The sequence below is a fragment of the Carassius gibelio genome, chromosome A19 (assembly GCF_023724105.1).
Source record: "Carassius gibelio isolate Cgi1373 ecotype wild population from Czech Republic chromosome A19, carGib1.2-hapl.c, whole genome shotgun sequence".
Taxonomy (NCBI): domain Eukaryota; kingdom Metazoa; phylum Chordata; class Actinopteri; order Cypriniformes; family Cyprinidae; genus Carassius; species Carassius gibelio.
Genome location: NC_068389.1, coordinates 22,271,205 through 22,298,105, shown reverse-complemented (window position 1 = coordinate 22,298,105; position 26,901 = coordinate 22,271,205). Strand labels below are relative to the sequence as shown.

Here is a 26,901-nt window from a genome sequence, read left to right as displayed (position 1 = left end):
CTGATTGAGAGCCACACTGCATGTTGGAATAGGAAATTGAGCTATATATGATTTCTTATAAGCCACAACATCCCCACAGAGTTCAGCGTTTATCATCATAATGTTGTCAAAATAGCAATGGACATTTGCTTTTCTAAAATAGCATTTTTGGTCCAACGTCCAGAAAACAGTTTTGAAGCATCAGCATTTTCGGTTACTGTACTGTACTATAACAAAATAAAATTAGCAAATTAACATTGATATATTTTAACATCAAATCATAATAATAAACCTTAATTAACTCCTGTTAATCACAGCTTTTACTGTCACATATTACCATTGTGACAACAATCTTTAAGTCAATTAAGGTAGAAATTGTTTAATACTGATGCATTTTTTATTAATTCATAAATACATATTATTAAAGAAGGATGTGCTAAAGCTTTTATACAATATCCTAGTCGGTATAAAAATCTAAACTGAGCGCATTTACATCCTTCCATTTAACGTCTAGCCAGTTTTCTCTGTAAAATATCCTGTTATAGTCTGAAATGCATCACAAGACAAAAGTAAAAGGCATTGTTAGTGTATCTGTGATCTTAATTGCCATTGATTTATAGAATTTTAATATAATTACATTATAATCTAATAAACTCTTATTGGATTATAGGTCATTGTAGTTTATAACATTTTGTTTGTAATGTTTTGGCAGTTTTGGGGGGCGGTACACGATGCACGATCGAGTGCTTTCCCTCGTAAATTCCTGCTCTCTCTCCAAACCATTAACTTTTCACCATCCCCCGCTCCATCCCTCCTTCATGAACGAGTGATCAATTAAAACCCTGTCAGGCCGGGACCACAGGTCAGCATTTCCTCATCTCTGTCTGTTTATAGAGATCTAGATTTTCACGTAACTCACAATACAATGTAGAACACACTGTGATGCATCATGTCAAGTGTGAAATAAACTATGAATTGCTTTACTTAATTAGTGAAAGATATAGTCTCTAATATGTTTTGTTGCTTATTTTGACAACCTATTTCTATATTAATTTAATCGTAGGAAATAATGTGAACACATGAAAGTTTTATTTAAAAATAAAAACATTAAAAAAATTATATTGAAACCGACACAGTCACACAACTGTCATTTCCTGCACTTATTTTCATTTTCCTTAATTGTGCATGTAAGAGAATCATTTGCTTGCTACAGCCAGCCATGAAATGACAAAGCAAGCACATACTGTATATTAGAAAAGAATACTTTATTCAAAGATGGGAAATGGTTTGTGTCTGCATCGGAGAGAGAGAAATTTGAAAGTAATTTGCTTGGTCCCCCATTTAGATTAGATGGCTGGCATTTTATAAGAGCACAGCGAGCAGCAACATTCTTTTGGCAGCGTGCACTTATTTGGATGAACTTTAATTAATACCATAACAACCACTAATTGCTATAATGACCCTAGCAATAAAGTAGTACTTGCAATAAGACCCGGAAACCAGTTTGTAAGAACCACATTTATGTGGTGTCAACAGAAATGTTTCACATAAAAAAATTCTTTAAAATTCACCTGAAATATGACTGGCCTCAGAGGCAGATTTTTTTAACAGTACACAGTCCATTCAGTGCAAAACCATAAATGCTTCAGCCATTTCTCTGAAGACCTTCACTGTGAATTGTTCATCTTGTACAACTCTATTTCTATTTTTCTGTAAATGGCAGGGCCCATTAAGTCACGCATTCAACAACACAATAATCTTGTTTTCTATCAAACTTGTCTATATCCTCTCTACCTTCAAAGAAAGAGTCCAGGTTATTTACAACTCATTTCTACACCACTAGCATCAACAAACCCAACTGTAAAAACAGGTACTGTAAACACGTGCCTCAGCTTCCAGTGCTTTCCAATGAACAGGAGTGATCTAATCATAATGGTCAATATGTGACTCCTGGCTCACAGTTAAAACAGCCAGTCATGTTTTTAGAGGCATCTCTTGTTTGATTACTCATCAGTATGGATCTTGTGCATCTGAACAACACATATTGTGCATGACTTTAGCTGAAATACAATTTATGATACAAGACAAAACATAGCATTGACCAACAATTAAGGAGATTTTGGAATGGTCAGGAAACTTTTTTTCAATTCCTTTTGAAATTACACCTAACAGCTTTAAAGTTGTAAATAAACCAACTGAAATGGTATCACTCTCCTTCGTTCATTGGTTGTACAGCACCCTCCAAAGTTTTGAATGCATTCTAAGGGGCCATTCTGACAGAATGCGTTTTCGAAAAAAATGAGAAAATGCCTAGAAACATGTTTTTTTCTTTTTTAAGTTGAACTTATCACTCGAGGGCTGCATTTTTAGAATGCAATGCAATGCGTGAGATGCTGCAAAAGAGACACAATCACAATGGTAAAACATCCTTTTAGCGCATGTTTACATGGAAAACTACAGAAAAGCGGTACAGTGGAATATAAAAACACAGCCTCTAAAGTTTAATGCTGGGTTTTGGACAAAGTCAGCACAAATCCTTGTCAAATTATTTCTTGGCATGAAAGCATTGAAGTAACTTTCTATTATGTTTGAAGACCAACAATAATTATTTTCCTTTTGATTACATACCGTAATAAATATCTTTCACAGATTGTAATGCCTTATTGCTGAATTAAACTGGCCTAAGTTTCTTTTTTTTTTTTAAGATTATATAGGATCAGCGCACCTTTATAGCATTTATGGATTTTATTGACAGACCAAACAGGGAACAGGTTAAAAACAGCTTACGGTGTGTGTTTTGAATTTATTAATATTTGATTTACTAAATTGTTTGTGTAAGTCTCTTATAAATGCAAAGCCATAACAAGATGATCAGTATTTATGCTGATATTGCGCAAAACCCCACTTTCCCCAAGTTTTTTTCAAACATTTGTAGGACACCGTATGAGTAAGTGGGAAAACAGAGCAAGAAAGAGAGATTTACCTCAAATAACTCTGTAACAGTAGAGAATCAGGGCACAGTTACTGTGGTTGTGGCTCTGCTCATACTCAGTTATTCATAAGATCATCTCTGTCTGAACACCTCAAACTGTCTGTCATTTCACAGAGATGATGGGAGAGAGGAAGGGAGAGATGTCTCCACTGTCTTTGTGCCATTTCTCAGGGGATTATTACTCTTTCTTCCCACACTCTCTCCCACTTCCCTTCTGCACTATGTTTTTCTCTCCTCATCTGTTTTGTGACGGATGCTCTAACTGTTTGGCTTTTTGGGGGCATGATGCGCTATTTCTCTCAAGCTGCGAAGCCATTCTTCCTCTTGCCAGTAAATGCTGCTGAGTCTCACTTACCCCTCAACCGTCTTCCCCGTCTGTTTCTGTCCATCACTCTTTCATTTTCTTCTCCAGCTGTCTGAACCACTTCTTCAGCCCATCCTTCTCTCGTTTTCCGCTGACTGTGTCTCTTTTTCTAATACACTCTCGTCTCATTTTGTCTTTCATTACCCTTGTTCTGCTCTTGCCTCGTTTTCTTGTGAGGCCTTGATCTCTCCATCGGTCTACATCTCTGTCCACTTCTGGAGGGTTTTCCATCTTTCACTTCTGCTTTATCTTTCCATTATCTGAAACTCACACTTCCTAGAAGTTCTCCAACACTCCTATCTGTCCTTGAAACAAGTACCTTTTCCATTATTTTAAGACAATAGTTTTTTTATCTGGGTTTATATGAGCCATTCACCTCACATCTGTCACTATTATCAATATTTCTCGGTCTTTTCTGCTCTTCCCTCTCTCTCTCCTCGCCTACCCATAGATGGAGACTACCAAAATAGATTTTGACATCTTAGAGAAGTTTTGTACTGTGCTGGATGTAAGATGTACAATGTCACACAGTTTTGAGTAACACGACAGGTCATTCTTCAGTGGTTCTGGTGGGGTTTAGAGGCGCTTGACACAGTTGAAAAATCAATAATCAGTGTTTGACTTTTTTTATGTTTAGTTTTTCATTCATTTTATTCCGAACTAACCCCTTTGTCATTTACAAACACCTTGCAGTGAAGGTCTTTAGCATTCTACCAACATCATAGTTTGGTTTGAGATGCCTGAGCATCCCTTAAATATCCAGGACATAAGCCATTCAGAAGCCTTCTCGATCCAGAACTCAAGGTTCTGCGTTATTCCAAACACAGTCTTGGAAAAAAAAAAGTTAGGGAAATGAATAGTTTCCATTTACGGTCAAACCCAAGTTTCCTGAATGCACGCTCGCTTCCAACGAAGCAATCAGACGAAGTCCTTGGAAACTGCCTCCACGAAGTTCGGTGCTGACATCAGAATGGAGATGGTGCAGATGATGTTGAAAACGCTGAATGCCACCAGACAAAGTCGGTCGATAACGGCTGCAGCGAACTTCCACTGTTCGGACAAGCTGTCATTTTCATCTTGTCCGCGGAACCTATCAGCAACGAATCGCACCTCGTCTAAAATAGCCTGAAGCTGTGGGTCTCCTCCGCTGCTGGTCCCCGAGCAAGAACAACCTCCGCCACCACCGGACACCGTGCTGGGACAACCTGTCGCCTCCAGATTGGGAGCGGGAGGTGGCGGAGGGCTGCAGAACTGTGAGGGCAGGTGAGGCGGCGGACTGGAGCCTACCGCTGGAGGAGAAACCACCGCAGGACGAGGGCCGCCCGACATGCTGTTTCTTTGAACAGACTCCGCGAGCAAAGATGGCGGAGAAGCGTCGTCGAGACTGGAGAATCCGATATAAAGCAGGTTGCCGTTGTTGTTAGCACTGTTGGTCTGGTTGTGAAGATGGTGGGGGTGGCCAGCGGCCGCTTGAAGGAGGCTCTGGGGATGAAGGGGGTGTAGCGTAGAGGACGTGTGGTGGTGGTGGTGGTGGAGGTCTGCAGACGCAGAACCGGGTGCGTTTGGGAGGCTGCCGATCTGGGAACCTGAAGAGCAACGTCTTAAGTGAGGGGCACAAGGAGGGCGCTCAGGGTCTTCACTCTCACCAGGACGCTTCATACGCAAAAACCAGGCCACCCACTGGAGCAAGACTAGCTGAACCTAAGAGAAGGCAGACATGTGTATAAGAGAATAGGTCATTAAAGTGTTCAAACATTTTATACATTTTTTTTATTTGTTAATTTATTGTCTTAAATTTTAAACATTGAGTGATAAAATATACCATCCACCTTTTTCCTGAACGCGGAAGTTAGCTTATGGGTGAGACTTCCGTTTCATTAGCCGCTATATGTAAATAACGGGGAGAATAACAACGTGCAGTAAACAGTAAAACTGTTTGCACTACAAACCAGTGTGCTCTTAATTAAGATAACAGATGAAAATAATAAAAAATAAAAATATAAAAATAGTTGGATGCAAATGAGACCGGAAGCTAGACCCATGAAAGTCATCTGGGTTTCTTAGTGCTACTCATTCCAGTGTTGCTGCTTGTGGATACTGTAAGGAAACTGAATTAATACAAATGTGTAATTGGAGATATTTGGAGATACCATTCTTTTCCTTCAGGTTAAGAATAGCCTATTATCCATTATGTAACCATTTTGGCATGATTTTATGTATTTATGTAAGAGGAAGCATGCATTTCACAGCAGCGTGTCAAGCCGGTTTGAACCATGCACTGAACATGCTCTACACATACAGTCTAAACTAAAGGTTATACAGCACTGTCTGAACAAATAAAGCACAATAACCCATGCAGTTCTAGCTAGTGTCTGCTAAGTCAAGAGGGGAAAAGTTTTGGAAGGAAAGGAGTTGTTAAACAGCAACATGTGACAGCAATGACTATGACGCAGAGCGAGATAAAGTGTTGACAAACTAGAATTATTCAGTTGCACCGCCAAGTCCTGGCCGAGGAGAGGCATAAAATGTACAACTAGTGGGGTTTTCACTGCTTTCATCTGCAGAAAAACTGCAGTTTGAGCAACTAGGACCTTCTTTGGCATATTTGCACACTTTTTGGTTTATTAAAAGAAAATTTAACGCAAGCGATATACATGTTAAACAAAACATCATAAACAAAAGCAGTGCCACTAGTGAAATATCACAAATCTTTCAGAATATATAATGAATCAGACAATATATAATAATAAAATGAAAGAACAGGCATTACCAAGACACTCTAGATGGACTTGAATATGTTTCTCTCATCTTCTTCTATAAATACAGGTCCAGAAGCTCTCAAGGGATTGTCAAGCATTAAAACAACATCTTTCCCTGATCAGTATCCATCCACCTTTCCGTCTTCTTCTGAACTCTTTTTAGCTCTTTAGATCGTAAGATAACTACCATTGCTATTATGGAAACCTTTTTCCAGGTTGTTCAGAGAAAGAGTTTTCCTTTTCATTTCTTTTGAGCCCTGACTTTAGAGGACATTTTCAGTAACTACACACGTCGAGTATTGGGTGTGAATGTTGCTAAAAGCTGATCCCAGGATACAATCCTAGGACGCTGTGCTCAGGCAAGCATGCCACTATTATTATTGCTCATACTTTGAGTTTGAGATTATATAAACCTATAACCTTCAGTATTAATCCTCAAATTGTGCAACTGAGATGTGTTATTACTTTTCTAAGCACTGAGGCAAACAATGAAAAAAAAAAAAAATTTTAGTGTTCCTGTAGCTCAATTGGTAGAGCACTGTGCTATCAAGTGCAAGGTTGGGGGTTCAATTCCCCAGGAACACATGATAGGTAAAAATTTATAGCCTGAATGTACTGTAAGACGCTTTGGATAAAAGCGTCTGCTAAATGCATAAATTTAATTTTAATTTTAATTTAATTTAAGTCATGTCTAAGGGCTAGAATATCATTGAAATTTGAGCTTTTTTGACATGTTGACACCTAGTTACCATTCACTTACAATAGCATTGAAAATATTATTTAATTAATGGTAGTCTCACTGAGTAAATACACCTGTCAGCTTTCTCTTGCTGTTGCATTTGGCTTTGAAAGTGAATGGCATTCGATCAGCAGGACACATCAGCTGAGCTGCTAATTGGCTTGCAGAACGCTCAAATACGGTCATTCATCAACGCAGAAAGATCACAGATCTATATCCATCTGCATCCTATTTACTCATTTAATCCCCTCTACTGTTGGCTTTATCTCTATTATCATTGCATTGATAAAATACTGCTTTCAATGCAGCCGACATGAGAGACATTGTTGATTGCTTAAAAAAGTGTTTGTGTGTGAATAGACGTACCCATTTGGGCATGTTCCCTCCGTTGGGGTCATGGTGGTGATATTGGAGCACAACCACTGTGGCGATAACTGACATTCCAACAATGATCATTATACTGGCAAAATACTGTCCTGAGAGAGAAACAGAGAAAGGAAGAGGATATGGAATGCATAAACCTTTAATTTATTACTCTCTTAGTAGGATAGCCTTTTATCAATCCAGTCATGCTAGTAAAAACCAGGGCAAATGTAACAAAAAAAAGGGCATTGATTATAAAAGACCTGCACAGGGAAGAAAGGCAGAATGAGGAACAGATGAGTGAACCATAAAAACTCAGTCATAAAGGAGAGGAGCAACAGACAGGAGAGACAAAGCGCTGTGGGTGAACACTCTTCCAGCAAGCGCATTTCTGCAGATTACATCTGCAGCTTCAGAGGGCCTTTACACCAGAGGGTGGGAAAAGTGAACGTGGGGTGGAATTTTTTTTTATTTGTTTTTCCTGGAGGATCATCTCTATGTCTAGGTCAGTTTCATTCTTTGTTTCTCCTGCCTCTTCTCTCTCCTGACCTGCTCATCATATCCAGTTAGCGGTCTTTTACGAGCCATGTTGCAAATTACCATGAGAAGCCAAGCGTCTGGCTGCCAAGATCAGGGATTTTGGCCGTGATACAGAATGGAGAGCGATTTGTTCTTCAGTGGTGCAATGTGTGCATCTGAGCACACGTAAAACGCTCTCAGGCAATCCGAGATGCAAATTGTCAGTTTTGGATGAACATTTCCTTTAAAATATGTTAAAATATGCACAAACACAGACATGCATGCTTTACCTATTAGCGGGATGGAGTCTGAGGTTGCTGGCATGATTTCTGCCACCAATAACATGAAGACTGTTAATGAGAGTAGCACTGTAATACCTGTGAATAGGTAAAAAAAAAAAAAAATAAGCTGCGTAAAACATACATATAATTGCATAAATAATTAAACACATATAACCAGATATTAGATGTTTACTGGTCCAGGTCAAAGAATTGGTCAGAATTTGGCCATTTTACATATATAAGTTTAATTTTTCAAATATTTTGACAAACTTTTAGAAATTAAGGTTTATTTAATTTGAGCAAATTTTTGTATGTCTTATATATATATATATATATATATATATATATATATATATAATACAAATAATAATTCAAATATATATTCATACATGTATTTATATTTGTATTCCTAGGCATTAAATCTTTTCCATTGAAAAACCAATAGCAGTTGACCACTAAAATAGATGCCAAATTATACAGCATCTCTAGTTATGTGTGATATTAGCAATACATAAGATGCCCAAGCACAGCTTCTTATTGGATGTAACTCATCTTGACAGAATTTGATTGGGTCTGATTGGACAGCACTGCAGGGCTTGATGGAGTGATACATAAAGTGAATTGCATCAGGCCATTTCTCTTCCTCAATCGCTCTTTAGTTCAGTTCAAGTCATCTCCCTCCCTCTCCGGTTGCTATCCATCTCTTCCCCCCCCACACACACAATCCATCCATCTCTATCTGCTGTTTAAATCTGCTTCCGCTGTCTCACTCAGCCTCTTTCTCTTACATATGTTTTTTTGCTTAGATTTATAACTGCTATCTTGGCATAATGAACACTCAAAGAAATTATTGTCACAATTAAGACTAACTGAATTCAGTGACTGTGATTTCACCAAGTACAACATGTTCCTGGACCAACATCCTTGTTGATCCTGGAACAACATTTCAATTAACCAATCAGAATTTAGGGATACATTTTCAGGAAATATCTGTTTTAGGTTTACAATCAGGAATAAGTGCTTCTACACCCTTATTAATCAGCTATCATTTCCCACTGATTTTAGGCATAAATTATGGGTAGCGTAAGGTTTAGGGGTAGAGATTGGTTTTAGTCTACATTTCTGGACAGTAATGTTGATCCTGATCCAGGAACATGTCTTACATTGTCAAAATACAGGTAAAACACTTCCTTCAAATTAAATTGATGACAATAAAAAAAAAAATCATTATCCCTTTAATATATGCTTTTTATAAAAAACATTTATTTTATAAAATGTATGTTTGAATTTTTTTGTGGTGTCTCCTTAAACTAGTGTCTGCTACTACATCTATCAAAGATGTTTCAATATTGCAGACCATGTTCCTGGAAAGTGCGATGCATTCTCTCTCTTTCTCCTTACACACATTGACTCATCACTGCTTTAATTACATTAATAGATTAATTGCCCATATGAGTGTACAGCAAAGCAGTTCCCTTCATTGCCTCTTTTCCATTCTCTTTGGCTGCGCTAAGCTAAGTCTTCTCACGTCTCCTTTACATATATACTGTGAAAACCCTTCAGTTCATGCCTCATTACATTTCCTGAAAGACATATCTAAAATTCTTTCCATTCCATCTCTGATGACTGTTTTTACTCTTCTTTGAACTGTCTAAGTTCTTGTTTGATGGCAAACGTCTCTTGACAGAGAGTTAAAAAGAAAACTATGATGAAAGCCCTTGATATAAACCAAGAGTTCATTCGACATGACACAATCAGACGCTATCGATGAAATGAGCACCCACACATTTTCTTTTGCGTGTCCCTGCTCTCTGTCTTGTGTCTAGAACTTGACAAGGTTGCGGAATAATTTTTTCTACTGCATCAAAAATATACAACATCTTTCTTCCAAATCAATCGCGTTTAGTTGTAAAACATTTATGTAATCTAACTCCAAAAAATTGAAGGTCTTTAAATCCGATGCCATCTCCGCTTTTTCCTTCTTATCTTCTATAAGCTGTCAATATATTTCTCTTTCTCTGTCTTTCTTTCATAATACCTAGTGAAATCTTCTCTCCGGAGTCAGCAGGCAGAAGGAAGATAAGCAAGGTCATGGATGAAAGGAGGACGCAGGGAACGAGAAGGTTCAAGGCGTAGTAGAGCGTCCGTCGGCGAATGGTCACCACAAACGTCACATCTGGATAGGGTTCTTTACAGCAGTCATAGAACAGCTCGTTTCTTGTGCCCGGCACACCTGGGTAGACACAGCATGTGAGGAGAATAACGAGTATGTAATGAAGGAGGGATAAAGGGAAAAGAATTCTGTGGATTGGTCTCATGGTCAAAGAGATGCTGTTGTCCTCAAGAGTAGCCGATGCCGATCTACTAGAAAAAACAACATCCTAATCAGCCGATGCAGCCAGAAGCAAGTTATTCTTCTCCACGACTGAGCATCAGCCTTTTGTCTTGAACATCATTAGAGATCTCCAACGTTTTTTCATACTGTCCTCTGTAGCCCTTCAAAAGCATAAAAGGAAAGTAGGAAACCAAAACTAGTGAAAGTGAGGAACAGACTGAAATATTTTGCATTTTGTGTCATTCTTGTAGTCAGTGTCATTACCGTATTTTCCGGACTATAAGTCGCACTTTTTTTCATGGTTTTGGCTGGTCCTGCGACTTATAGTCAGGTGCGACTTACTTATCAAAATTAATTTAACATGAACCTAGAGAAATGAACTAAGAGTAATGAACCAATAGAAAAAACATTACCGTCTCCAGCCGCAATACCACTGAAAACAGAGCGCCCTCTCACGGCTGTAGATGGTAATGATTTCTCTTGGTTCTTGGTTCTAAATAAATGTGACTTATAGTCCAGTGCGACTTATATATGTTTTTTTCCTCGTCATGACGTATTTTTGGACTGATGCGGACCTATAGTCCGAAAAATACGGCTATATGAAAATAAATGGCACATAATACAAAAAAAAAAAAACTTTTATGTTCTATGGAAGAGAACAACCTGTTTAGGACAACATCAAACAAAAATACACAATTTTCATTTTTGGGTGAAATATTCCTAGCATGGTTACACAAATAGGGGCTTGTGAGGGAACTGCAAGAGTTTTGTGAGTTGATGAAAAGCTAATAATTAATTATACCAAATGAAAAATGAAAATAAACATTTGGGGGTGCATGTGATCTACTGTATTAACCGTCTTAGAGCATTTACTGTAAATGCCGCAAACTGCATCTCTGTTTGTGCAGCAAGTTTAACTTATTTGCACATTTGCAAATGGCACATTTTTATATATAAAAAAACAAACCTCAAGGATTTAAAATGTTTAAACCTTGAGGGTTTGAACATTTGAAAGTGAAAAACTGAAGATGTAAATATTAGTAGTGTAACTTGTAGTGTAAATTCAGTTATTAATATATTAAATATTCAGTAATATCATTCCGTTTGATTGGGTTCCTAAAACACCTGTGTGAATATAATGTGAAAACATTAAAAATAGGTTGAAAAAAGGTTGAAGGTTTGTTTTCACTTTAAAGTCCAGCTACAAAGTCAAAATAAACCACTTTTTTATTACAGATTTTATCCATTTACCATTTATCCAACATCTGAAAACTGTGAAGATGTGAATGTGTTGTAAAATTATTGAAATTTCTGCTCCTCGGGTGTACTTCAAGTAAATATTTCAGGTTGACAGACCTCTTCTTCTTCTTGATCAGCTTATCATCTTTAATCTGAGACCAGTTAAAATTACAATTAATAACAACAATTAATCAAGGGTTATTTTTGTTTTCAGCTGAAACCAAGTACTGTTTTTATGTAACTGACAATTTAGGCCTTTTTAATATCAAGTGAGTACACTGAACAATTAAAAATGTTCAAGAAAAGTTCAAGAGAGTGACAGCATGATATTACAGATGCGCACAGCAAGACAGAAGCAAATGAGAGTCAGTGAGAGAGAGAATTGTGCAGTGCAAGATGTTTTTCCAGTCCGCTTCCTCTTATCCACTCAATTGAATTACATTAATTTCAATACTAACAGGCTCATCAGATGAATATGAATGGACATGAATTTAACAAGATGGGCTGGATATTTTCTTTTCCAATTCTGAAGCAATTTCTGTTTTATACAGCAGGCAAGAATCCTCAAATCTGTAAGCTTTAAACGTGTACTTACAACATACTTATGAAAATATTAAAAAAAATATGCAGTATGCTTTTTAACCATTTAAGCATGAGAGGTCAGTTTGGTAGATGCATGTTTAAATGGTTAAAATGCATACTGCATGCATTGCCTGAGCCGTTGTCGTTTACTACAGGAACGGAAAGCACACGTCATAAACTGCCTGTGGGTGTTACGTTTGCTTGATTGTGAGAAGCTTACAAGGGATGTTGTCTCTGTTCACTCACCCACAAGATCCCACTCTCCGTTGGGCATATAGCCTGAGATATCAGCCTCATTCATCTGGAGATCCAGCAGCCAGCCGTCAAACGTCCACGAGCCGAATTTAAGCTCGCACTTCTGGATGTCAAACGGAAACCAGCGTACATCCACGTTACATGTGCTCATGAAGATACCTGGGATGAAGAGAACAAATTTGAGGAAAAATGTCTGTGCTTTTCATTCTGAGCAAAAGTCAGTATTTAAACTATCTGATGAATGTACTGCCTCGAAATGCCACAGCGATTCTTCATCAGCGCTGAATTGCAGCAGCCAACTCGAAATTGAATTCAATTGACCTTTTCACTGGAGTAAAACCAGACAGTTAAAAGATACACATTCAGAAATGCGAGAGCCCTGGGAAACACCATTACATAAAGACCTTTATGCACTGTACAGATAACCAGGCTGACACTCTCAGTATTATCACACACACACACACACACACAGAAACCAGCAACTAAATAGACTCACTCAAGTTTAAATACCACAAATTAGGCAGATAAACTCGTTTATTGTTTCAAACAGCTTGCAAATAAGCTGTTTTGAATATTGAAAAGAAGTATTATGACAGATATGGATTAAAACGTTAATAAGAGTAATTCGTTATTTTACCACACAGCAGTTGAAACCACTGCCTCAAAGAGCTTCCTAATCGTACACTTACAGATTTATTGAAGAAATCACACTTGAGATGGAACACAGGGAAGCTCGATGGGGCTTATGTTGCCTCTGAACACTGATTGAACAATCCAGCAAATTTGCCCGAAAAAATTACACCCTGAACCTTTGACAGTCTCTTCTGAACGAGTGCTTCTCATGCAGCAGACATATTTAAAAGCATAAGGACTAAATCACCACAGATGTAGGTGAGCAGTGCTTGTGCTTGAATGGAATTATTTGAGAATAACTGACAAACTCCAAGCTGTAGCACAATTGTTTTTCTAAATTAGGGTTGTCAGTCAGAGTTGATTTCTGTGGTGTCTTGTGTGGTTGCTCTGTTAATGGCCCTAAAAAAAAGCTAAAAAGTTATCAAATTAAAAAACGCACATGCATCTTTCATGTATCATCATTCATGTCCGCGGCACAAGTAATAAGGGTGAAGCTAGGCTTAGTAGTTGAGCAATAGTAATAGTCATGCCTTCTGTAGCAAACAGCAGTTACAGCACAGCATAAGAACTTAACTTAAAGCATTTCAGTGCTTTTCAAAACAACAGAACATGCTGTTCATTTCCTTGCATTTTAGCCTTTGAAAAGAGAGCTGAAAAAAAGATGATAAAACAGATTTCATACAAAAAGAGAAACATTGATTTTGCGAGATGAAGTGTTTTTCAGGTCATTCATAGTGTTTTGCTGTACTGACCCCATCCACATCCTCTTCAAACTGATCTACACTGCTTCAGAAGATTCCTGAATAATTCACCTCTGTGCTGGGCCTCTGATTTGAGACAGAAGTTTCTCTTTAATCTATGGTCCAGATGAAGACCAGAAAGTCTTCTGAAAATGGTCCCAGGATCTCAACTCCCAGTTTGGGGGGTGGAGAGAAGAAAAAATGTAACCACTTTGAAAATGCTTGGCCTGATCATATTACAATCATAAGCCAGAACCTTCTTCTTCTCCTTTATACTTATATACTTTAAATAATCAGGTTGAATATATATCTATTAGTTTCAAACCAGTTTATATGTGTGTGTGTGTGTGTGTGTGTGTGTGTGTGTGTGTGTGTGTGTGTGTGTGTGTGTGTGTGTGTGTGTGTGTGTGTGTGTGTGTGTGTGTGTGTGTGTGTGTGACAAATAAATACATATATATATGTTTTGTTTTTTTACACATATGCAATTTATATATATGTAAGGTGATAGGTAGGAACTCAGTGTAGAGTTAATAAATGCTGCATGCATAATAATAATGACAAAAATTAAAAGCTGTTCTCATGACAGGACATGTCAGTATTTCATGTCAACTACCCATTTGCAATAATCATTCTTCAACAGGTATTATGAGATCTTTGTTGTCAGACTGGTATAAAAATTCACTTAGAAAGAGCACAGATCTTATCAACAAGCAACATCCAGTGCCTTTTTATATACCCAAGAGTTTTTGTTTAAATCCCTAACCCTAAGTATGAGCAATTATTTCTTTATAAAACAGCACTAATTAGATTTTAGCCTAATTATGGATCTTCTATGCAGCTGTGATCCAATGCCAGTTGAGAGTTAAAGTGGAGGGAGTCAGTGTCTGACTCACTTATAAAAATGAGCCAGTACTGCATTTCCAAAGGTTTCCCAATCACAAATGTCCTTCCACTGAGAATCAATCAAACTGACACCCTCTTTAGTCTTTGGTAACCAGACCCCTGGAGTGTATAAAAACCTCCTCTGGTATCTTGGCATTTAGAGAAGTCTTATCCAGAGCACAAATGTGATTTTTTTAAAATCAGTCCAAATCTAAATCGATACTGTACTTAAACACAGCTCAGTCTAAGCGCCTAAGATCTCTGCTGGATTTTTGCTTCCTTTCTTCTGCATGTCGACAGCTTCTACTCTAGGGAACCAGGTGACTTATCCTAAAAGCTAATCAATTAGAACGGCTAGCGAGCTAGCAAACCCACTCCTGCTAAATGGATTCTTCAGAGGAGAGGCATGGGGCAAGCAGTGCAGACGCTGAAAATATTGAATAAGATAACGCAGGGAATACCTGAAAGCAGCTGGTGCATGCTAAAAACCTGTTATGAGCTCGAAGACACCTGCTAATCACGTTTTCATATGTCTGGGCATTTATGTAATATTGATGTAGTTTCCACTGGTCACTGCCACTACTGGATCCATCTTTGCGCTGCAAAACTAAACAAAATGGATAAAATACACACCATGATTCTGCGTAGGCACTGTAGTTTGCCTTAAATCTGTCAGGAAAATGAGTCACCAGCCCTACAGGGCAACTCCTGTCAGTAGAATGCCACCAAAATGCGGATGAGTCAATATTAGAAAAGGGTAATCTACTCTGAAATTAAATTTGTCTGCACAGGCTGTTGACTGCAGATTACTTCTAAACGAGTCTCTGATTCACAACACACTTATAGCAACCATGTTCATATCATTCAAAATCAGAGTTTTGAGAAATCAAGCTTTCAAAAATTTCTGCAGGTCACATTTCAGTTAAATAGAAAGAAAACCAAGCCTTTCTTGCATTATTGTTTTTTTATTTTATTTTATTATTATTGTTATTTTATTGTTTTATTTATTTATCTACCTAATTTGTGTTTTATGACAATTAAACCAAGACCTTCTACAATTTATAGCATATAAACTATAACATATATATGAACAGAAATTTCATAAATATATATATATATATATATATATTTGTGATCAATTGTACAGTTATTATAAAATGTCTTAGTTGTTTATAGCTTATAATTTATATTAATTTAAATAACAGTGTCCATAACTTTCAAGAAAATAATTTTTATAAAAAAAAATATATATATAATATTTTTTTTATTATTATATATTTTTTTATATATATATACAAATTATTTTCTTGACAGTTACGGACACCCCACATTTATTTATTTTTTTGCTTATTTAAATCGATTTAAAATTAAATGCAAAAAGTTTATTTAAATGCAATACATCTCTAATGAGTAAATCATATAAAACATGTCCAAAGTGAATTTTGTATTACGAATATTCGTAATACAAAATTCACTTTGGACATGTTTTATATGATTTACTCATTAGAGATAATCAATCAAATTCATGAAATATGGCAAATGTGGAAAAGCTTGTTATCATCATCCATGTGCATAGTGTCACTGACACAGCCACCAGGACAAACAGTTGCAGCAAATAAACCAAACATCTTTTTTTGTCTGTGTATGTGTCCCTGGATTACCAACATCTGTTCACGCCCACAAGCCACTAAAGAATAAACATATTTTTGAAAACGAGATGTGAGATTTTCTCTAGAATTATTTCTCGCTTTCTTCCCTGCTTCTTTTCTCTCCTCGTCTCTCTGCCTGACTTGACTTCAAAAGGGCAATTGATTTCTGTTTGCTACTGAGGGACTGGATGACTTTAATGTGAAGAAGAGAAAAGCAGCAATAAATTGCAATGAAATCAGTGTGAGGTGCAAATACAAGCCACTGGGGCACGATCTGCTCGTTATAGCAAATGTGTGTTTGTTTGCATCTGCAGCGAATCTGAGGGTTATTTAAAGACTCCTGCTTTAATACATTGCATGAATCTGCATATGCATGTAAGAGAGCTAAAAATATGTGTTTTTCTTCACAGACATAAACTGAAGAATCTGTGATACTGGAAAAACCATGCCATTGCTTCAGCCTGTATTTATGTACAATGCATATATTTTAATCAAAGAGAGATTTCTGTTCTCATTCAGTTTTCCAAAAATAAATGCAATATGCATTTGCAATGCATATTCTTAAGCACTACTGCTCTCAGAGGAAATAAAGTAGCTGCAACATAATTCATGAACTTTCCATTTCCTTTTGCACCATAAACGTCCCAGTTTCTGATGTGCACATCTATAAACTGATAACCCATGAACCATCATTTACTATGGCACATGAAAGAGGCTTCTTTGATTTTCATACTCTGTATGCAGAAAACTCTTTAATACTTAAACGGCATTAAGAATTATATCCTTTTGTCTGCATGACTGCATTTCTACTGACAATATTCAGGTGTGCTTCAACTGTTGCACTTCCCATAAAACAGGTGACCTTTTCCTGCTGCCTTCCTATGTTTATTTCCATCCAAAATCAATTTATAGCTTAACACTTTACTTTGAACACCACTGCTGTTTTTGTGTTATGAACCGCAGCTTACTATTGCTTTTATCATTATATGTACCATAAACCTTAAGCATAAGCGTTCACACTGACCTGGAGGCAGGTAGTTGCAGTAGCCACTGGAGTTCACTACAATATTCGATTTGAATGTGGAGTCAAACTCGTCATCTGCACTGCAAATGGAGAAAGGATGCATATATTAGGTATTTTTTGCTGGCTATCAAGGAAATATTGCAAGCCAGAATCAAACCATGAACACCAAAAATCAATCTTCACATTCAATAATTACTAAGCCACAGCTCCAAGATCTTTTTTTTTTCTTTTAAGACAAAGACATGATTAACATTCAGAGACAGTGATAATGACAACATCTTGATGCAAATTTAGGCAGTCATCAGATTTAGGGCTTTGATTAAATGTGGGAAAAGACTCCTCTGATTCATAAGGTTATAACAAGGTATGAATGAATAATGTCCTTTCCAAAAAATTAGCTTGGGGCCATGATTACATTGAATGTAGTAGCAAGCTCCCATGTGAATCAGCTCTGAATTAAAAAAAGGGATGTCGACAGCGAAGGATGTTAATAGGCTGTTTGGACACCAGCTCTTCGACTAAACGATCTGCTTTTGCCCAAGGACCAAATTTTCAGTTCATTGATCTGTAGCTGCTCTTCTGTTTAGCCGTACACTTTGAATGATGGCCCCAATACTGCAGTCCTCAAACACATGCACACAAACTAACGTCTGCTGATTACAGTGCCCAAGTACACACAGATTTTTTCGATGTTGTAGATAAAAAGAGTATATCACTTCACTGAAGGATTTTCCTCTTATTCTGAAGTGTCTCTCTGCATGATCACCGCAATTATCTACTCAAATCTCGTTGAGGGATGTAACATATACTTGTTTTCACTTTTGCAAACCGTTTTTTTCCAAAGCAACATACAATTAAGAAAATGAGTATACATATACAACACACAAGATGGAAATAAATCCAGGGAAAAATAGCAAAACAAAACCACCTTACAAAGTCATATTAATACTATTCAGTGTAATAGTAATGAAATGTGTAGTTTCAATAATACAAATGCTTATACCTATTGTAGAGCAGGATGTCTGGTGTCCACACTTGGTCAGTGGTGAAGCGAAGGTTTTTGACACCTGGGTACTCCGACTGGTTCCACTGCAGGTAATGATCATACCAGTGCTGAGGAGTATATACAGAGAAAGAACTGTGTCAGCCATCATCAGTATGCTTTGAAAGTCCAGATTTAATACAGTAGATTTCATATTTTGACTCGTGAAGCAAAAATCAAGGTTACGATGGAAGTGAACGGGTAGATTTTTGGAGAAGTGTATCATTTTAGAAAAGTAAAAACATTCAATCTGTTGACATTCATATATTATTTGAGCTATAAAGCTGTTTAAATTATTAATTTTGCAGTATCTTTAAGAGTTACATTGTCAAATTTTATTGCTTTACTATTAATAGAGTGAGTATTTTAATATTTATGGATTGGCCCCATTCACTGCCATTGTAAAAGTGCCTCTCTGTAACCCAGATTGTACTTCATTTTTGTCATCAAGTGGAATCACCATTATGCTACAAATTTGTACTGTACCCAGAGGAACTGATGTACTAGATATACTGGAATATAATTAGGTCACTTAGTTAAGCAAAAGGCTACTAACTACTAAGTTGTGGCTTACCATGTTGAGCCAGATATTGGAGGTCAGTACTTGATTTTTCTCATCCTGTATTACCAAGAAAAATTAGAGTGAGTTCAAAATCAACTGTGTGCTTAAAGATAAATGCCACAAAATGAAAAATGTAAATGCCACTTAGGAGTGAAATTAAAATTCAGCCAGCGAAAACTGAAAACAGATTACTATTTTCAGCTCTAGAAAAATAAAAATATATATTTTGAACAAAGAGCATCACTTGGGGTGGTGGCAGGAAAATAAGGTGAGCCGAAAGGATAAAGAAGATCATGAAACAGAAACAGGTCAGAATATCAGCCAGGCTCAGAAAGCAGTATGTAGTGCGTTCGAGAGGTATACTGTACATAATTTGATATGTCGTTAAAAATATGCCACTTAAAGACAAGAGAACCCAGACAAAAATACACCTTGGGGTACCAGATAAACTCCATACTCCATAACACACAAGAAGGTAAAAAAAGAGTGACTTACCACATCCATGATCTGTATCAAGCTCATAGACAGAAAGACAGTGAGAGGTTGAGAGTCGTTTGCAACAGGCCTTTCCATGCGGTTATAATCCTTCAGGAGGTTCTTCAACAGGGTCCGCTGGTATGGACCCTGCACCGACACTGACAGAAAGACATGAGAGTACTGTACAGCCCAGAGACATACCAGACACTTCAAATCAAGACATTTCTTCACTGAGCAGAGACAGAACGATACGCAGATAGATTGATAACATAACAGATTGACAGACAGAACGATGGAACACAACCATAGAATGACAGAACGATGGATGGATGGATTAATGGATGGATATATAAATAGATAAATAGACTTAAATTAATAGATAAAATATGCAATAGAGAAAATAATGGACTGAAATAAAGGTGAAGTGTGAAAGGGCTAAAGCAACCTTTGCCAATTGCTAATTTATGTCATTAGCTTTTACTTAAAATTTTGCTGTTGGAAATTCTTAAGAAGTACATCTGTGAAGGCCCAGAGTTTAAAAATTCAATTATTTCTGCCTAATAACCCCAGAAAAGAAGATTAAAAACTGTGTGAAGAGTGTGTGTGTGTGCATGGCATGTGTGGAAAAGGTATGACTGAATGCAAGAGAATAAATTTAACGGTTAATGGCAAGAAAGGCCCAGCTCTTGAATTTATTACTCTCATTTACACTAGAAAAACAGTGCTAGCCTTCAGCCACAACAACAGGTTTAATATCGGATTCCCACTGGTATTCTCAACTGACTATGACCACTAGCAGCAATGGAAAGAGAATATAGAGCTTGAGGCATTACTGACATGAAAAATCCTTCAGGGCCATTCTGTGTTGTTTAGCAAAAAAAAAAAAAGCATTAAGCAATGTTTCTCAGAAGACATTCCCTAAAGGGCATACAAGCTGAAAACCCCCAGACTAGATGATCACTAAGGTTAAGAAAATCTGAATAGAAACAAAGGTGGAGGGATTGCCATTGTTTACATCAGTGAAGTAAGCAGCCTTTACCCTTGTGGTGATCGACAGAATTAGATGAACATGCTCCACTCACATACACATCTGTACCAAATGTGTGAATTTAGTCTGGGTGTCATGTGTTCACCAAGAACTTAAGACTCAACCAAGAAGGGTAACTGGACCCAAGAAATAATTTATATTCAAGGATAATTACATTTCATAGTTCAAAAGGTCCTTCACTGATGTTTACTGCATGTCTATGACTCTGCTATATCCATAACCTTCTATCTGGGAATTATTTTACATTTACATTTTCATTAAAAAACAGAAATATCAACCCTGGAAACATTAAGGTGTAGGCATTTATTGCTTTCGACATTCTGATAAAACATTTCTTGAACTTACTGTAGAGGCAAGTAAATAATAAGAACCATTAACAGAAATATCTGAAGAATGATAGTTTTAATTTAAACTAAGTATGTGCTGATTATTAAGCATCTACCTGCTTTTTATAATTAACGTTCTGTTTGGAGTCCGATAGACCTCAAGGCCAATCTTAACAATAAAAAACACAGAGATATTAGTTTGATACTGCATGACTTTCCTATTCTGATGAGAAATAATTGTAATCAAACTTTCACACACAGACACATTTAAAATGTTTGGTGTTTAAATGCAATAAATTTTCGCATGCAAAACCTTCCTGTCTTTTGTATAAAATTCAAAGATGTCTCTAGTTTGTTTTCTTTTATTTGTCTAAAAAAAACAAACCTCACAAGACACCTTTCAGAAAAGTGCATGAATACTTTGTGGTAAAAGAAAGGGTTAATGCTTCAATAATATCGGTATATTCTCTACTTAGGTCAGAGCAATGTATTAAAGGGGTCATATGATGTTGTGTATTTGGTGTAATCCAATGTGTTTATGCGGTTTAAGGTAAAACATTTTCTTAATTTATTTTCCACATAATCTACGTTACTGTTAATCCTCTATGTCCCACCTTTCTGAAGCGTGTTGATTTTTACAAATCTCATCGTTCTGAAAAGCGAGGTGAGTTCTGATTGGCCAACTATCCAGTGCATTGTGATTGGCTGAATACCTCAAGCGTGTGACTGAAATGTTACGGCCCTCACCATACTGTGATACTGGAAGTCCTGACGCGACGCACAGCATCTCCACAACATACCGGCAGCGCCAATAACAATACTACAGTAAGAAAGAAAGTTACGCGTGAACATTTGGGTGGCGTTAAACAAGTTGCCCCACAACATGACGTAGAGATGGGGGTGTGTTTAAAAGACGCGTTTTAGGAGGGCGTGGATGAGTCTTAACTTTTATAAAGAATATCTCTTTGGTTTTGAGACTTTAGTCTTCGCAACTTTACAGAACTTTACTTCTTTATGCACCAAGTTGAAATCGCATCATATGACCACTTTAAAAAAAAAATTCAAAGTCAGAATAAGAAGTAGATCTTACGATTATTTTGAACATTTACAGTACACTAGTGGGATCCCTGGTGAAACATACAGAAACCTATACGTTTCCATCAAAACACTACATTTTCTGCAACTGTGAAAACATGAAGACATGGAATATTCTGTGGTGTGACACAAATTCAAAAATTATAAAGAGAATTAAACATTAAGAGAATGTACGTGAGACGAATCCAGATGGTCTGGTGTGAGACTGACAACCCAAATAAAAGTTCTGCTTTTTGACAGACAGATGAAATAAAATAGAGACAAGCAACACACACTCACACACACTCCTTCTTTCTATCCCACTGCAGCAACATGTCAACAACAAAACTGGTGTTCTGAATCTAAAAATGCATTCTGTGCCTCCATCACCTCCATGCAGTCTATATGTACTCATGGATTTAGAGGAATGAATGAGGGAAAGAGAGAGAGGAGACAGGAGGGGGAGAGAAGGTACAATTTATGAGTGCAGCTTCTAATTCTCCATGGCAAAGCAATTTTGTTTCATTCTGCCTCTCATTCCCTCTGATTCCATCTGATTTTACCTCTTTCTCTCTCTCGACTGCAACAGTGGTTGAAAAAAACGAACATCTGGTGGCACAAGGTTGCCCACAGGCAAACAGGTTTGGAGAGCGCACATATGCAAGAACAAAAACAAATTATAATACTGTGATCTTTTGTGTAAACCCAAGATCTTTTGCTGCTTTCTTATAAATGTTTGCCTTCATTCTCTTTCCTAAATAATTCTTTCATACACACACAGATATAGATATACTTACATGCATTTACGTGCACATAGTGAAGAACCTACCCTGGATCAAAGCGGAGATCCCACATAGAGTGAAAGCCAAAGAGTGCCACATTCCAGGACATATGAAGGAAAAGCAGAGCAGAAAACAGGAATATGTTCAGATATGGAAAGAAGAGGAAATATCCTCGTGGAGTGGAGTGGAGGAGAGGAGAGGAAAGCAAGAGCTGGCTTGATGCAAGCAGTGGACAGAATAAATGTGGAAGAGAGAGAGAGAGGGAGAGAAAGCGAAAGAGAGAGGGGGAGAGAGAGAGAGAGAGAGAGAGAGAGAGAGAGAGAGAGAGAGAGACTACCCAGTGATGTCGGCAAATCGTAGCGACTGAGAAAAATAAGAAAAAGAAACAAGCCTGATTGATTTGAGACTCACAAGTCAGCTCTCTCTCTCCAACCAAATCTCTGAGATTCCCTAAGAAGAACAGATGAATGAGAAGGAGGGTTGGGAATACAAAGGGAGATCAAGGACAAAAGAGGGGGAAAGTGGAAACTGATCTTCCTGTCTACCTAAAATAATCACATTCAGTTAAGTCCTATCCTCTTTCTCCTCTCTCTCTCTTTGTCCTACTTTCGTACAAATTCTCAAAGTGAGACAGACTATCATCTTCAGAAAAAGTCAGATGTGTCACAATGGAAAAAAACTTTTGCTATACAGAGGATATTCCTTTCAAAATGTATACACAAATGTTGCTGGATTTTGAGATATTATCGTTTTACTGGTTTGAGGTTAGCATGATTTTTTTTAAAGAAATTAAACTTGATTCAGCGAGCATAATGGATCAAAAATGACAGTAAAGCTTGTTTATTAAAAGTATCATGGTTTCCACAAAAATATTAAGCAGCACAACTGTTTGAAACATCGTTAATAATGAGAAATGTTTCTTGAGCAGCAAATCATCATATTAGAAAGATTTCTTTGCTATCAGGTACACAAAGTATTTTACCTCAGAACAGGAAACAAATTGAAGTAATTACAGTAGGCAATAAGTAAATAAATTATATTAAAGTAAATTAATTATATTCAATATCTCTAATAAGACACTAAAGTTAGCTAAAATAGTGGCGTATAGCAGGGATTAGCATAAATGGCTAATTTACGGCCATTTCCCTTTCAACTATGGCAGAGTATCACTTTAAAGAGAATTTAGCCTAGCAAATCAGTTAAAGTTTTACTAAAACATCTTTTCTATTAGAAAAATATTCATGTTGTATGATTATAAGGACAGAAATTAGCATTTTAAGAGCTTTTAAATGTATTGAATTGCCCTGTATGTCTGTATGTTTGTGTTTGCAGAGTAGCCTTGTAATAATATTATAATATAAAAAATGTAAACCAGATAGTAAAATGTATAGCAACTTACCTGAATAATAAACATCCGGTTTAATGTCATAGGTGTTTGGATGTCTAATAACTATCGCCCTGAGCACAGTCCGGTCCTGAGATTTGTTACCCTCGGGCCAAAAAGTGCAGTCGGATATATTTATGAAAGCATCACCAAACAACTATAATGTAAAAGTAACAACAAAATCTGCATGAAAAAAATCTGAAAACTGTAAAACAAATAAGAGTAACTTGGTCATTTATTCATACGAGGTGCATCACAACTACCATTCAGTATGAAATTATTTCTTCGGATGGATATTTTAAGCTAGCAGGTGGAAAAGCTGTAGGAATATTGTTTTTCTAACATGCATGTCGACAGAAAGTAATTTACACTTCAGTAGACCAATCTGTGACTCAGAAAAGCTATATAAAATGTGGGATATTGGCTTTTTTACAGTGTGAAATTGCCAAATTTACCAAGTAGGCCTATACAAAAAATTGCTGAGGTATACCAGCAAAGTCAAGCCTGTTCAGGCATCCATGAGATTGTGTGTGTGTGTGTGTGTGTGTGTTTGTGTTAATGGAATAACGGAGATTATGGTGGAGGGGGTTTAATTGAGGAAGTGCTGGGATATGCAAGTGGCACACAGTAATGTGCTTAGTTAAACTCCTCCTTTCATTCGTCCTGACGAAGTGCTGAGACAGGGGCCGGGGAATGGAAACCAGAGAGCGAATGAGAGCCCTATAATAGATTACCCTATTACTACAGATGCCCTTCGGTAGCCTCTTCACAAGAGGGGGAGCTGAGGTGAGCCGAGCTCACAGTCAGGCTTTCACACCCCACTGCTCTCTGAGAGAAAGCCTAACAGCGGTGTAACATATAGATATGTCATGGAAAACAAGCGTTTAATAAATCAGCTAAAGATGAATGATCATGGCAAGATGTTTTGACTGCACTGAGCTGGAGGGTTTCTTACCTGCCCAATTTTAAGTGTGTAATCAATTTACTTTAAAAGCGAATGGTTAAATAGTCTAAAGAGTATGTGGAAACTAAAAAGCGCATCACAAATTGATTTGATGGTGAAAAGTTTGGGGATTGTGGAGGCTGAAGGTCAAGTTCACTTTTACAAGCATCTCGTTGTATCACAATGGCAACACTAAATAAATAAAAAGTCTATTGTTTAAAGTGATAGTTCACCCAAAAATCATGATTTACTCACCCTCTACTTGTTGCAAATCTGTAAGTATTTCTTTCCTCTGTTGAGCAAAGAAGATATTTAGAAAAATGTTGGTAATTATGGAAGTCAATGGCTATCAACTGTTCGATATTCTTGTCAAACAAACCTGAGCCCTATTTTAAAGGGCATCTATTTTATATAAAGGTTCAATTTAAATAACCTGAGCCCTATTTTAAAGGGCATCTATTTTATATAAAGGTTCAATTTAAATTAAACTGTAAGAAAATAATATCGTTAATGCCTAAAATATTATTTTGAAAGTATTTGGTTTCTATTAAACTACATAATTCTGTTTTTTATAGCGCTGTATTTTTAGATTAAGTATTTATTTATTAATTTCAAGTTTCGATATTTATCTGTTATTTATCATTTTGATAAATTTAAATTTAAAATTTAAATTAATTAAATTATAATAAACATCATAATATTTGCTCAACTTTTCCATTGACACCTTTTACTCATCCTGTGCAATATATTGATTAACATAGCTTTTCTTTCCCCAACAGAGCATGTTTTGATGATGAGTAATAAAGTATTCAAAATGTATATGATGTAGTCAAAACAGAAAACCCCATGTGCTAAAGAAAATAGGTGAACGCATACTTCCGGGTTAAAGATTTTCTGACACTATGTGGTCATTTTGGGAACTGCATTTCTACAGGACAGCAGAAGCTTGGGCTCTTTAGTATGACATAGAGAGAGAAAGTGTGTGGTATTTAGACTAATGTTCTTCATAATGGGAAAATTATTATCCATAGCGTAACTGCATTTACCAAAACATTGTCTAAAGAGAACACCATTTGGTAAAAATGCATCCTGATGAACTCAAAAGAAAAAATGGGTAAAGACAATATCTAAGTATCTAACTATAATAAGAGAAGGTGCTGGAGTATACACTAAAGTTTTGACTCTTGAAAGTAATCATGGGATATCCCATGAGGCTGCAGTTTCATTCCCACAAGCCAAGGCATCATTAGGCAGCCACAATCTGCAGTTGATTTGGTTAAGAAAGGACACAGATCATTTCGCCCACTGGTCTCGTTCCTGGAGGGCAGAGAATACAACTGAATTGATCTCATCATATTATCATTCAGGAGCCACTGAAGACAACAGTTCAGCAGAGAAAAGCAATCAACTAATGATCTCGGAAGCTAAATGACAGCCCACCTCTCCTTCCTGACAAAGGCTGTTATCTGTTAATGTGCTGCGTTGTGGAAGTGTAAACCCTGCAGGCTTGACGATTCAAGCACTTTCCTTCACTTAATACAGGATCATTGACAGTTCATCTCACATACAGTATTGTAAGCTATCAGTTTGTCTTGCAGTTTTTCCCACAGTGGGTGCAATGTTCAATAACAACCACCTGTTTGGGTCTTTGGTCCCTCGGCCTTGATAATGAATACCATCTGTATGAGTATTTTATGAATGCTGGAGGAAACGCTTTTTGAAAAGCCATTCAGAAATCTTAATGCATTTTTACTCTACGGTTTTTAAAAAGATATAAAAAAGTAATTTGTTTTATATAAAGATCTTCAGAGGGGCAATTTCATATAAAGCATGCAGGCTATTATCTAGTTCTAGGATTTCTCAAATCTTAAGTGTTTGCTTCCATTCAGTGTTGGTCAAATTGAATACATGAAATTGAAACATTTTAA

General features: G+C 36.9%; 1 protein-coding gene across 3 annotated transcripts; it reads right to left on the bottom strand.

Moving 5' to 3' along the window:
• Positions 1–1,482: 1,482 nt before the first annotated feature.
• On the bottom strand, positions 1,483–24,140 carry LOC127935324 (neuronal acetylcholine receptor subunit alpha-7-like). 3 transcript variants are annotated; one of them, XM_052533105.1, is made up of 12 exons: positions 24,046–24,092; positions 23,058–23,096; positions 22,428–22,473; positions 19,435–19,574; positions 18,952–18,996; positions 18,339–18,448; positions 17,336–17,415; positions 12,399–12,566; positions 10,035–10,229; positions 8,006–8,092; positions 7,200–7,309; positions 1,483–5,036 (listed from the first exon to the last, which is right to left on the bottom strand). In XM_052533105.1, the coding sequence occupies exons 3-12, from the start codon at positions 22,471–22,473 to the stop codon at positions 4,254–4,256; spliced, it is 1,764 nt and encodes a 587-aa protein (XP_052389065.1). In that variant the 5' UTR covers positions 23,058–23,096; positions 24,046–24,092; the 3' UTR covers positions 1,483–4,253. The 3 variants fall into 3 exon arrangements, with proteins under 3 accessions (XP_052389065.1, XP_052389066.1, XP_052389063.1); XM_052533106.1 differs by lacking the exons at positions 22,428–22,473; positions 23,058–23,096 and having other exon boundaries at positions 24,046–24,140; XM_052533103.1 differs by lacking the exons at positions 22,428–22,473; positions 23,058–23,096; positions 24,046–24,092 and adding an exon at positions 22,694–22,925.
• Between the last annotated feature and the right edge of the window lie 2,761 nt (positions 24,141–26,901).